The sequence below is a fragment of the Leucoraja erinacea genome, chromosome 22 (genome assembly GCF_028641065.1).
Source record: "Leucoraja erinacea ecotype New England chromosome 22, Leri_hhj_1, whole genome shotgun sequence".
In the NCBI taxonomy this organism is placed as follows: Eukaryota; Metazoa; Chordata; class Chondrichthyes; order Rajiformes; family Rajidae; genus Leucoraja; species Leucoraja erinaceus.
Genome location: NC_073398.1, coordinates 12,169,401 through 12,182,489, shown reverse-complemented (window position 1 = coordinate 12,182,489; position 13,089 = coordinate 12,169,401). Strand labels below are relative to the sequence as shown.

The 13,089-nt window shown below is 42.6% G+C and overlaps 1 protein-coding gene across 1 annotated transcript in view; it reads right to left on the bottom strand.

The window, feature by feature from the left end:
• lrrk2 (leucine-rich repeat kinase 2) overlaps positions 1-13,089 on the bottom strand; it is a 189,195-nt gene that overhangs the window by 79,598 nt on the left and 96,508 nt on the right. Inside the window, exons 28-30 of the mRNA XM_055653579.1 lie at positions 10,387-10,568; positions 8,490-8,725; positions 3,882-4,009 (exon numbers count right to left, since the gene is read on the bottom strand). Of these exons, the coding sequence (XP_055509554.1) occupies positions 3,882-4,009; positions 8,490-8,725; positions 10,387-10,568 (546 nt within the window). The remainder of the gene's footprint in view (positions 1-3,881; positions 4,010-8,489; positions 8,726-10,386; positions 10,569-13,089) is intronic.

Sequence of the window (13,089 nt, the reverse complement as noted above, 5' to 3'; positions counted from 1 at the left end):
TCATCCTTACATAACGTTAAGCCCCAGCAGTGAAATCTACACCCTGTTAGTTAGGGGTGGATCATAAATGCCAATTACACCATCACCACCCACAACCCCACAAATGATGACATTTTGAAATAAGCCCAACCTCGGCCAAACATCTGCTGCCTAATCTCACACATTGCCATGCCGATAAAACCCTGTTGCTGCAAAGCAGCTACACAGAGAGAACTTCAGCACATATAATCAGGCTCGGTAAGGCACTGGTAAGGCTTCATTTGGAGTATTGTGAGCAATTGTGGTCACTATATCTGAGGGAGGATGTGCTGGCTCTGAAGAGGGTCCAGAGGAGGTTTACAAGGATGATCACAGGAATTAGTATGTTTGACCATCTTATCAACCTGTGATGCCACTTTCAATGAACTATGTTCCTGTACTCTGAGATCCCTCTGGTCTACATCACTACCCAGAGGCCTACCATTCACTGTGTCGGTCCTACCTATGTTAGACTTCTCAAAATGCAACACCTCACATTTCTCTGTATTATCAACCAAAACCATTCCTCAGCCCACCTGGCCAATCAATCCAGATCATGCTGCAATTTTTCACAATCAACTTCACTATCTGCAAAACTACCAACTTTTGTATCATCAGCAAACTTGCTAAACATCCCCTGTACGTTCTCATCCAAACCATTGATGTAGCTAACAGTAACGGGCCCAGCACTGAACCCTGAGGCACACCACCAATAACAGGCCTCCAGTCTGAGAAGCAACCTTCCACCATCACCCTCGGCTTCCTTCCTTGAAGCCAATTTTCTATCCATTCAGCTATCTTTCCTTGGATGTCAATGAACCGACAGTGGAACAATTACATTTTTACAGAGCAGATTTATAGGCCAATATACATAGATACCATGCAATAAACACAAAAATAAATGAATTAATAACACCAATACTATTGCATAAAAGCCCTACAAGTGCATACAATGTTGAGGGGAATAGATAAGAGTGAATAGTGTAGATGGGGCATAGAAACATAGAAGATAGATGCAGGAGGAGGCCATTTGGCCCTTTGAGTCAGCACCGCCATTCATTGTGATCATGGCTGATCATCCACAATCAGTAACCCGGGCCTGCCTTCTCCCCATATCCTATGATTCCACTAGCCCCAAGAGCTCTATCTAACTCTCTTTTAAATTCATCCAGTGAATTGGTCTCCACTATCTTCTGTGGTAGAGAATTCCACAAATTCACAACTCTCTGGGTGAAAAAGTATTTTCTCATCTCAGTTTTAAATGGCATGCCTTTTATTCTTAGACTGTGGCCCCTGGTTCTGGACTCTCCCTACATTGGGAACATTTTTCCTGCATCCAGCTTGTCTAGTCCTTTTTAATTTTATGTGTTTTTATAAAATCCCCTCTCATCCTAAATTCCAGTGAATACAAGCCCAGTCTTTCCAATCTTTCCTCATATGACAGTCCCACCATTCCGGGGATTAACCTCGTGAAACTGTGCCTCAATAGCAAGAATGTCCCTCCTCAAATTAGACCAAAACTGCACACAATACTCCAGATGTGGTCTCACCAGTACCCTGTAAAACTGCAGAAGGACCTCTTTACTCCTATACTCAAATCCTCTCGTTATAAAGGCCAACATGCCATTAGCTTTCTTCACTGTCTGCTGCACCTGCATGTTTACTTTCTGTGACTAGTGTACAGGGACAGCCAGGTTGCACATCCCTTTTTCCTAATATGACACCATTGAGATAATAATCTGCCACCCTTGTTCTTGCCACCAAAGTGGATAACCTCACATTTATCTACATTATACTGCATCTGTCATGCATCTGCCCACTCACTCAACCTGTCCAAGTCACCCTGCAACCTCCTAGCATCCTCTTTGCAGTTCACACTGCCACCCAGCTTTGTGTCATCTGCAAATTTGCTAGTGTCACTATTAATTCCATCTCCAAGCCTTGCACCGAGCTTGCGGCACTCCACTCACCACTGCCTGCCATTCGGACAGAGACCCGTTTATTCCTACTCTTTGTTTCCTGCCTTCCAACAAATTATCTATCCATGTCAATACCCTACCTCCAATACCATGTGCTCTAATTTTGCCCACTAATCTCCTGTGTGGGGCCTTATCAAAGGCTTTCTGAAAGTCCAGATACACTACATCCACTGGCTCTCCTTCATCCATTTTACTTGTCACATCCTCAAAAGATCCCAGAAGATTAGTCAAGCAGGATATCCCCTTCATAAATCCATGATGACTTGGACCAATCCTTTTACAGCTATCCAAATGCACCGTTATTACTTTTTAAATAATTGACTCCAGCATCTTCCCCACCACCGATGTCAGGCGAACTGGTCTATAATTCCCCGTCATCCCTGCTTATCCAGAAATAGTAAGATTTACGGCTGTGATAGTAACAGCCATACCACCCACTCAGGTCAGAGTGGAGGGACTGTTCTCAGTTCTGAAAATAATTCAATCAGATTTAAGGGCTTCAATGAAAGAGGATCTGGCAGAAGCAATTCTGTTCCAAAGGACAAGTTATTAATAAATTTTAGGTATGTACTTTTGCAGCAAACTTAACTACCTATGTATTTACTTTTAATTTCACGAGAAAAACATTTTGATCACAATTTAGCCATTTAGCTCATACCTGTGGCCTTAGATTAACAAATATTGGAGTAATGCTTTCATAATTATTATTTAATTCAATGGAATTTTAATTTTGTCATAGTTCTTTCTGTATTTTTTTTCTTTTAAAATAATGAATAATGTTTTTTTTTCAAGAATAAACAATAAAAGCACCACAATAGCAGAGCTACTACTGTGAGACTCAAAATTTTAAGGACATTGGTTTAAAAGGCAGCCTGATGATTCATATGGTTCTTATGAAATACCATCTTGTGTAATGTCATCATCGCAGATTTAGAATTATTATACGTAGGGGTCAGGTCGGAGTCAGATACACAAGAAATCAAGGAGTTGTTGGGTGTTTTGGGTACGACTCCACAGCCCTGTTTGTCAGGAAAATTATCCAAAATATATGAGAATACTAGACCAAGTGCAGGGGGGGGGGAGAGAGAGAGGGGAGAGAGAGGGGGAAGAGAGGGGGAAGAGAGGGGGAGAGGTGGGCAGAGAGAGGGGAGAGAGAGAGAGAGGAAGAGAGAGGGGGAGAGAGGGGAGAGAGGGGGGAGAGGGGGAGAGAGGGGAGAGAGGAGAGAGAGAGAGAGAGACGTTTTACTTCAACCCAAACCCAGACTACCATTTGCAGGCAGTGCGTGTTTACCTCTAACCATACTTTCATTTTCAAACCAAATTAAGACTACTCACAGTGCTGAGGGCATTTGTTACGTGTCATTCAGAGCTCTGATTGAGGCACACCACTTGCACAGACTGATTGAGGTACACCACTTGCACAGACTGATTGAGGTACACCACTTGCAGAGCTCTGATTGAGGCACACCACTTCCTGGTTTTATAGTCCCTTCCCCTGCCTCCAGCGGGGGCAGCAGAGAGAAAGGGGAATTTAGTAAAAACATTAATATCTATTCATATTTAATCGACGGGAAAAATCCTCAGCTCACATACGGCGGAGGGGGCTCTGAGCGAGGTGGCCAAAAATGATGGCCATAGGTGGCGGCGTTCTCTCGGAAATCGCAGCACAGAAAGCCAAAACCGGTCAAGAACAGAGTTTTAGTAATATAGATGTAAAGGGGTACACATCTCAAAGAAACTGTGTAAACAGATAATGGGCCAAGGTGCAAATGTGCCTTTTTCAGATATTTTTTTACAAAATGGTATGTTAACTTTACGGATTACTATGTCCACTGCAGGTAGACATTACTAAATGCAGTAACATGTACAGTCCTCCTCTCCTACCTTAATGTTGAAAAGCCAATGTCTGATAGCATCAATCTCACCAGCTCCTTTACTCAGGTCATAAACAACAAGGTATAGGGCTCGTTGGGAGATAAAGTGGGGAAACGTGCTGTAGAACTCAAACTGGCCTAATGAAAAAATGGTATATTTTTAGTATTCAAAAATCATAATTCATTATTTATAAGCATTTGTTATCTTCAAAATATTTCAATTATCTAAACTCTCCACATATCCAATTTAACTTCAAGGTTAATATAGATCTATCAATGATTTACATACAAAGTAATAAAATATAATTATAATCTATTTAACAAAAATACAATTGAAATGTACTCAGCATACACTGTGATAAGGTTGTTGAAGCATTTTGCATTATCTGAACATCTCAATCACCACATTGTTAAAATGGGGAATATTGTTCGCTGCTTAATATCGTTTGCTGGAGAAGGTTTCAATGGTACTTTATTATCAAGTGCACCCAAGTACAGTGGATTGTTTCTTTGCCTACAGTTCAGTGACAATCCTGCTTTAGAAGTGTAAATAAGCAAGTTTCACAATCTGAAGATCATCTTTAATCAGTACCCATATCATAACATTACAGCAGGTTGGTAGTTGTTAGTTCATCGTTACCGCTTCCAAGACTGACCAGTGTAGGAAGTGGGTGTTAGTATGAATCATACAGTAAGGTGGGGTTGGTGATGCTATTCTACTATGATTGGTTCACATGCAATAACCAATCTACATCCTTCCCCGTAAAGAGCGAATATAGTTAAACACAGGGTGCAAGGTCACCAAATTCAAGTGCAGTTTCCTACCACTTCAAGCAGGGTGGAAGACCACCAAACTCAAGTGCAGTTCCTACCACTTCAAGCAGGGTGCAAGGCCACCAAACTCAAGTGGAGTTTCTTGCCACTTCAAGCAGGGTGCAAGGCCACCAGATTCAAGTGCAGTTTCCTACCACTTCAAGCAGGGTGGAAGGCCACCAAACTCAAGTGCAGTTCCTACCACTTCAAGCAGGGTGCAGGGCCACTAAACGTAAGTGCAATTTCCTACCATTTCAAACAGGGTGAAAGGCCACCAAACTCAATTCAATTCAATTCAACTTTAATGTCATCGCACAAAATACAAGTATCAGTACAACGAAATGCAGTTTTGCGTCAGTCCGTAGTAGTTGTACATAAAGAGAAAAAAACAAGAAAAAAAAAAAAAAATAGAAAGAGAGAAGATACAGAATAATCAGGAAATACAGAATGATTAAACACAGGGGGACGGAGGGACCAGAGAAGTCTATCGTCGGGACTCCGAGTTCAGCAGTGTGATTGTGTTGTTATAGAAGCTTTTCCTCATCCTGCTGGTACGTGCTCCTGTACCGCCTCCCTGATGGGAGGAGGGCAAACAGTCCATGGTTGGGGTGTGAGGGGTCTTTGATGATCTTCCCAGCCCGTCTCAGACACCGTTTTCGGTGGAGGGCATCCATGGCAGGGAGCGGGGCACCGATGATGTGCTGCGCGGTTTTCACCACCCGTTGTAGTGCTTTCCTGTCCGCAGCAGTGCAGCTGCTGTACCATACCGTGAAGCAGGTGGTCAGGATACTCTCTATGGTACAGCGGTAAAAGTTGGTCAGGATCTGGGGGGACAGGTGGGCTTTCTTGAGCCTCCTAAGGAAGTAAAGGCGCTGCTGTGCCTTTTTGATCAGCTTGGAGGTGTTGAGGGACCAGGACAAGTCCTCCGAGATATGCACTCCGAGGAATTTATAGCTGGAGACGCGCTCCACCTCAGTCCCGTTGATATGGATGGCGGTATGACTGCCTCCTCTGGTCTGCCTGAAGTCGACAATAATCTCCTTCGTCTTTTTGGAGTTGAGGATGAGGTTATTGTCGGCACACCAGGTGGTCAGGTGCTGGATCTCATCCCTGTAGGCTGACTCATCGTTGTCGCTGATCAGTCCTACTACCGTGGTATCGTCAGCAAACTTAATAATGGCGTTGGATCCGTACTTTGGGATGCAGTCGTGGGCGCAGAGGGAGTAGAGGAGAGGGCTGAGCACACAGCCCTGTGGCACTCCGGTGTTCAGTGTGTTATAGTGGAGGAGGTGAGGTTATTGACCCTAACAGACTGTGGTCTGTTAGTGAGGAAGTCCAATGTCCAGTTGCAGAGGGAGGTGGAGATGCCAAGTCCACTGAGTTTGGTGATCAAGCTGGCTGGGATGACGGTGTTAAAGGCAGAGCTGAAATCAATGAACAGCAGCCTGATGTAGGAGTTGTTGTAGTCCAGGTGGGTCAGGGCAGAGTGTAGGGCCGCCGATATGGCGTCCTCTGTAGACCTGTTGGTCCGGTAGGCAAACTGATGGGGGTCCAGTGTGGGGGGGAGGCAGGCTTTGAGGTGAGCCAAGATCAGCCGCTCAAAGCACTTTGCAATGACAGGGGTGAGTGCCACTGGGCGGAAATCGTTGAGACTCCCTGTGGCTGACTGTTTGGGCACTGGCACGATGGTTGATGTCTTGAGTGGAGATTCATGCCAAGTGGAGATTCATGCCACTTCAAGCAGGGTGCAAGGCCACCAAACTCAAGTGCAGTTTCATGCCACTTCAAGCAAGGTGCAAAGTCACCAAATTGAAGTGCAGTATCATATCATTTCAAGCAGGGTACAAGGCCACCACATTCAAATGCAGTTTCATACCATTTCATGCAGGGTGAATCCACCATACAACCAGCATAAAACCACACAAAACACCACATAAACACCACACTCACAGTTCAGTAGACATTCAGTGTGTGGAGTTGATTCACAGCTCAGACAGTCGTGACATCTCCCTCTCCCATCTTGCAGAGACTGAGCCACACCCACACTTCCGGGTTTTATAATCCCTCCCCCTCCCACCGGAAGGGTCGTGGCCTTCATGGCGTGATTGACAGGAGAGAGATTCTCAACATTTTTTGAACACTAATAGCACTTTTATTTATAATTGATGGGAAGAATCCACTGCACCTGATGAGTGGAGTGGGACTGAGTAAGATGGCCATAAGTCACAGCCGTAAGTGGTAACGTTTTATCTAAAATCTATATACAGTGCAAAGAGGAATTTCACATGTTTCGACTTTCATCCATTTCCTGTGCTTTATTTCAAACCATCCCCCACCACCAACAACCATTTGCTGTGCTTTATTTCAAACCAACCACCACCACCAACCCCCATTTGCTGTGCTTTATTTCAAACCAACCACCACCACCAACCACCATTTGCTGTGCTTTATTTCAAACCAACCACCACCAACAACCACCATTTGCTGTGCTATATTTCAAACCAACCACATTTTCATTTTCAAACCACATTAAGGGCATCAAGATCAGTAAAACCACACTCACAGTTTAGTAGCCATGTGTTCAGTGTTATTTACAGCTCAGAATGAGAGACATGACCCCCTCGCTCCCCCATCTTGCAGTGACTGACTGAGGCACTCAACACTTCGGGTTTTATAGTCCCTCCAGAAGGCGCGTGGCCTTCAGGAGAGAGAATCTCAACATTTCTTAAACACTAATAACACTTTTATTTTTCATCAATGGGAAAAATCCTCTTGTCCTGCACAGCGGAGGGGGATTCTGAGTAAGATGGCTAAAAATCACAGCCGTAAGTGGCAGCATTTTTTCTAAAATCAATATACAGAACAACAGGAAATGGTCAAGATCAGACTTTTAGTAATATAGATTAAGGGTTCGGACACGCTAGAGGCAAGAAACATGTTCCCGATGTTGGGGAAATCCAGAACCAGGGGCCACAATTTAAGAATAAGGGGTAAGACATTTAGAACAGAGATGAGGAAATACCTTTTCACACAGAGAGTTGTGAGTCAGTGAAATTCTCTGCCTGAGAGAGCGATAGAGGCTGGTTCGCTGGAAGCTTTCAAAAGAGTGTTAGATAGAGCTCTTAAAGAAAGTGGAGTCAAGGGATATGGGGGGGAAGGCAGGAATGGGGTACCGATTGTGAATGATCAGCCATGATCACATTGAATGGCGGTTCAGGCTCAAAGGGCCAAATGGTCCACTCCTGCACCTATTGTTTATTGTCTTTTGTAAAGTACTGTCTATAAACAGCAAATCCAATTAAACAACAACATTATGTGCCCAATCCCCATCCATTCCAAGCAAACAACAGATATAATTTTTGCATTCTCAGGTCTCTGGAGAAGAAATATAATCTTCTGACTCAGCAGTGAGAGTGCTACTTAAAGGACCATCACTATAATGTAGGAAATAGACTGCTAGGAATTCATTTTGAAATCCAATAAACTTTTTAATTAGAGGATTATTTCATTATTTTGCCCCAACCCCCAGTGGTCTCTGCGAGTCGCAAACTGTTTTCCATACAAATTTAAAAACAAAACTAGGTAGTTTGGTCCTTGGTCAACCTTTTGTAGCATGTTAACTTTGTTAAGCCACATTCCAGCATCTTATGTATTAACATATTTCTCATGATATCAAGAATTAACTTTACGTACAGTTGTTAAAACTATGACAAAAATGAACAATAGTAGATTTGAATGTAAAGGTAAAAATAAATTCAACTGCTTTATCAGCAACAAGGTGACTGAAAATTTAAAAATAAATTACCTGCAAAATCCCAGACATTCAACAAGTAATCCTTTTTTTTCCCTATTTTTCCTTTTACATGAATGGTCCACTCCTTAATATCAATTCCAATCATAGATTTCTCTGGTTCAGAATTGGACCATTTGCATTTCATCAGGTGCTGAAGCAAAGTGGTTTTACCACTTCCAGAATTTCCCACTACCATCAGGTTCATTCTGTAATAAGGCACAGCTTTCTTCAGACGCTGATGCAGAAATCTAAAATAAAAAGGCAAACATAAGAGTTTTTGAAATAAAATAGGTGAAGCAATTAAATGAAACGCCTGAAATTTGCTTGGGGAAGAAACAAAAACATACTGGGGGTAATAATAATAATAATAATAATATTTATTTATATAGCACTTTTCAACAAAACCAGTATTTGAACCAAAGTGCTTTACAAAGATTGATTAATTAATTGAACAGATCAATGCAATAAATCCATACAAATCAAAAAAAGAGAAAAAAGAGAATAAGAAAAAAGACACAGAAACAGGAAGTAAGTATAGAATCTCCAAGTTCCCTGCAGAAATTACCCTGGAATGTTGAAATACAGGAGGTGTGCCAGCCAATTTGCCAAATTATTATTTTTGGTGGTGTGCACCAAGGAAAAATACTGTCCATGACTTTGGAGAAAGCTTCGATGCTCCATAGATCTCTTTAAATTCACCTGTGGGAGCTGAAATGGCTTGATTGATGCCTTTGCTAAAAAACGCCAATTCTTGACAGTGTAGCAATCTCTCAGGACTGCAGTGATGTAGAACCCTAGATTTTTTGTACTCAAATATCATTGATATAATTGAAACTACAACTTTGTAATTCAGAAAAAACATAAAACTGTCAAGAAATTTGCACAATTTTTTTTAATGCATAAATTGCTCAGGTTCTTCTAGGCATGATTCCCATTAGTGCTGACAGTTTTTTTATGTTAGTCATACATCTCAGGACATCAGGCATGAAGGGTCCAATGGACTGCACCGCACACATTTTTGATTTCAGAAATCAAGGATGAAGCATTTGAAAGACAATTTCTGATAAAAGGTATGAACTATCATCTGCATTCATAACCCTCATGAACAAATGAAGAGAGCCCCATCAGCAGATCACCCAGGAGATGTAACTGTTTCATTTAACATCATGTCTACTAGTAATTCTGGGTATCATATTACTCTTCCACATAATTCACTGCATAGATAAATGCTGTGAATTCTGCAAGCATGCTGTTAATCTGACCATGGGTTCACTCATGTCATGGTGCACAATCTGTGTGCGTTTTTTAGTGGTGGGATGAGTCACACGGAGAACAAATATCATGTCCCTCCCTGCTCTTAGTGCTTTATTAACAAGGCAGCTTTATCTGTTGCTACTCCCGGCCAATTGTGAATGCGCACAGATATTCTTCATCACAAGATGTCTCCAGGTGCTTTCCATGTAAGGCTGGAATGAGTAACTCACATTCCAAGAGCAGATAGGTTGCTCACCTGTCATTTGCCTACAGTAGTCGTTTAGAGTCAGGTTTGAGGTATTTGCTACCCCAGCAACTTTGAGCTAACCACTTTTGTTCATGATGGAAATCAGTCAGATGGGCAATGGAACTCACTTGCAGGAACACCAGTCATAATTAAATTCCAAATTCAATTAATTGTTCTTTGATATATCTGCACAAAAATCTTTACAATCTAGAATGTACTAGAATTTAGTCCCAGTCATACAGTGTGGAAATAGGCCCTTTGGCCCAACTTGCCCACGCCAACCAACATGTTGCATCTACACTATTGCCACCTGCCTGTGTTTGGCTCATATCCTTCTAAACCTATCCTATCCATATATCTGTCCAAATGTCTTTTAATTCATTGATTTTTTAAGATTAAGTTGGTCACCTGATTATATCTTTTGTTTTGCTGCCAACGTGTTTCAAGTCCAAATCCAGAGACAATCCTTGTAAGTCAAGTTCCCACAACTTTTGCAACTTTCCCATTTCATTAGGCAAGGATCTCAAGTCAGAGTTATGACCCAGGAGTAAAGACGTCACGTTGTTTAGCAGGCCAATCTGAGGAGGTAGCTGAAAATAACATAAATGTGGAAATAATGAAATAACATGGGTTGGTGCCCAAGTAAATACATTTTGAAAATGTTAAACAGGGAGACAAAGAGAGAGGCAGAGAGGCAGCGAGACAGAGACAGAGAGACGATGCGAGGGAGGCAGCGAGAGAGGCAACGAGAGAGACACAATGCATGGACACACACACACAGACAGAGAGAGAGAGGCACAGACAGAGAGAGGCACAGAGAGAGAGAGAGAGGCCCCCACTGAGTTAAAATTGGCATGTAGTAAAAGTAATGCTGTGGTTGTTATGGGAGATTTCAACATGCAGGTAGACTGGGAAAATCAGGTTGGTACTGGACCCCAAGAAAGGGACTTTGTAGAGTGCCTTTGTGATGGATTCTTAGAACAGCTTGTATTGGAGCCTACCAGGGAGAAGGCAATTCTGGATTTAGTGTTATGTACTGAACCGGATTTGATAAAGGCCCTCGAGGTTAATGAGCCATTAGGAGGCAGTGACCATAACATGGTCAGGTTTAATCTACAATCGGAAAGGGAGAAGAGTAGATCGGAGGTGTCAGTGTTGCAGTTGAATAAAGGGGACTATGGGGCCATAAGGGAGGAGCTGGCCAAAGTTCACTGGAAAGATACACTAGCAGGGATGACAGTGGAACAAAAATGGCAGGTGTTTCTAGGAATAATACAGAAGCTGCAGGATCAGTTCATTCCTCGGAGGAAGAAAGATTCCAAGGGGAGAAAGGGACGAACATGACTGACAAGGGACATCAGGGACAGTATAAAAATTAAAGTGAAGAAGTACAACTAGCAAAGATGAGCGGGAAGCAAAAGGATTCGGTAATATTTAAAGAACAACAGAAGATAACTAAAAAGACAATACGGGGAGAAAAGATGAGGTACGAAGGTAAGCTAGCCAAGAATTTAAGCAGGATAGTAAAAGCTTCTTTAGGTATATGACAAGGAAAAAATCAGTTCAGACCAAAGTTGGACCCTTGAAGACCAAAAAAGGTTAATTTATTATGGGGAACAGGGAAATGGCAAATAAGTTGAACAGGTACTTTGAATCTGTCTTCACTAAGGAGGACACAAACAATCTTCCTGAGTGGCCAGAGGATCTAGGGTGACACAGGGACTGAAGGAACACATTAGGCAGGAAATGGTGTTGGATAGACAGATGGGACTGAAGGCTGATAAATCCCCAGGGCCTGATGGTCTGCATTCCAAGGTACTTAAGGAAGTGGCTCTAGAATTCGTGGATGCATTGGTGATAATTTTCCAATGTTCTATAGACTCAGGATCAGTTCCTGTGGATTGGAGGGTAGCTAATGTTATCCCACTTTTTAAGAAAGGTGAGAGAGAGAAAACAGGGAATTATAGACCAGTTAGCCTGACATCAGTGGTAGGAAAGATGCTGGAGTCAATTATAAAAGATGAGATTGCCGAACATTTGGATAGCAGTTACAGGATTGGTCCGAGTCAGCATGGATTTACGAAGGGGAAATCATGCTTGATTAATCTTCTGGAATTTTTCGAAGATGTAACTTGGAAAATTGACAAGGGAGAGCCAGTGAATGTAGCATACCTGGACTTTCAGAAAGCATTAGATTAGGTCCCACATAGAAGATTACTGAGCAAAATTAGGGCACGTGGTATTGGGGGTAGAGTGCTGACATGGATAGAGAAGTGGTTGGCAGACAGGAAACAAAGAGTAGGGATTAACGGGTCCCTTTCAGAATGGCAGGCAGTGACTAGTGGGGTGCCGCAAGGCTCGGTGCTGGTACCGCAGCTATTTACAATATACATCAATGATTTGGATGAAGGGATTCAAAGTACCATTAGCAAATTTGCAGATGACACAAAGCTGGGTGGCAGTGTGAAATGTGAGGAGGATGATATGAGAATGCAGGGTGACTTGGACAGGTTGGGGGAGTGGGCAAATGCATGGCAGATTAAGTTTAATGCGGATAAATGTGAGGTTATCTACTTTGGTAGCAAAACCAGGAAGGCAGATTACTATTTAAATGGCGTCAAGTTGGGAAAAGGGGAAGTACAACGGGATCTGGGGGTCCTTGTACATCAGTCAATGAAAGTAAGCATGCAGGTACAGCAGGCAGTGAAGAAAGCGAATGGCATGTTGGCCCTTATAACAAGTGGAATCGAATATAGGAGCAAAGAGGTCCTTCTGCAGTTGAACAGAGCCCTAGTGAGACCACACCTGGAGTATCGTGTGCAGTTTTGGTCCCCTAATCTTGCTATTGAGGGAGTGCAGCATAGGTTTACAAGGTTAATTCCCGGGATGGCGGGACTGTCATATACTGACAGAATGGAGCAGCTGGGCTTGTACACTCTGGAGTTTAGAAGGATGAGAGGATATTTCATTGAAACATGTAAGATTGTTCAGGGCTTGGACACGCTAGAGGCAGGAAACATGTTCCCGATGTTGGGGGAGTCCAGAACCAGGGGCCACAGTTTAAGAATAAGGAGTAAGCCATTTAGAACGGAGACGAAGAAACACTTTTTC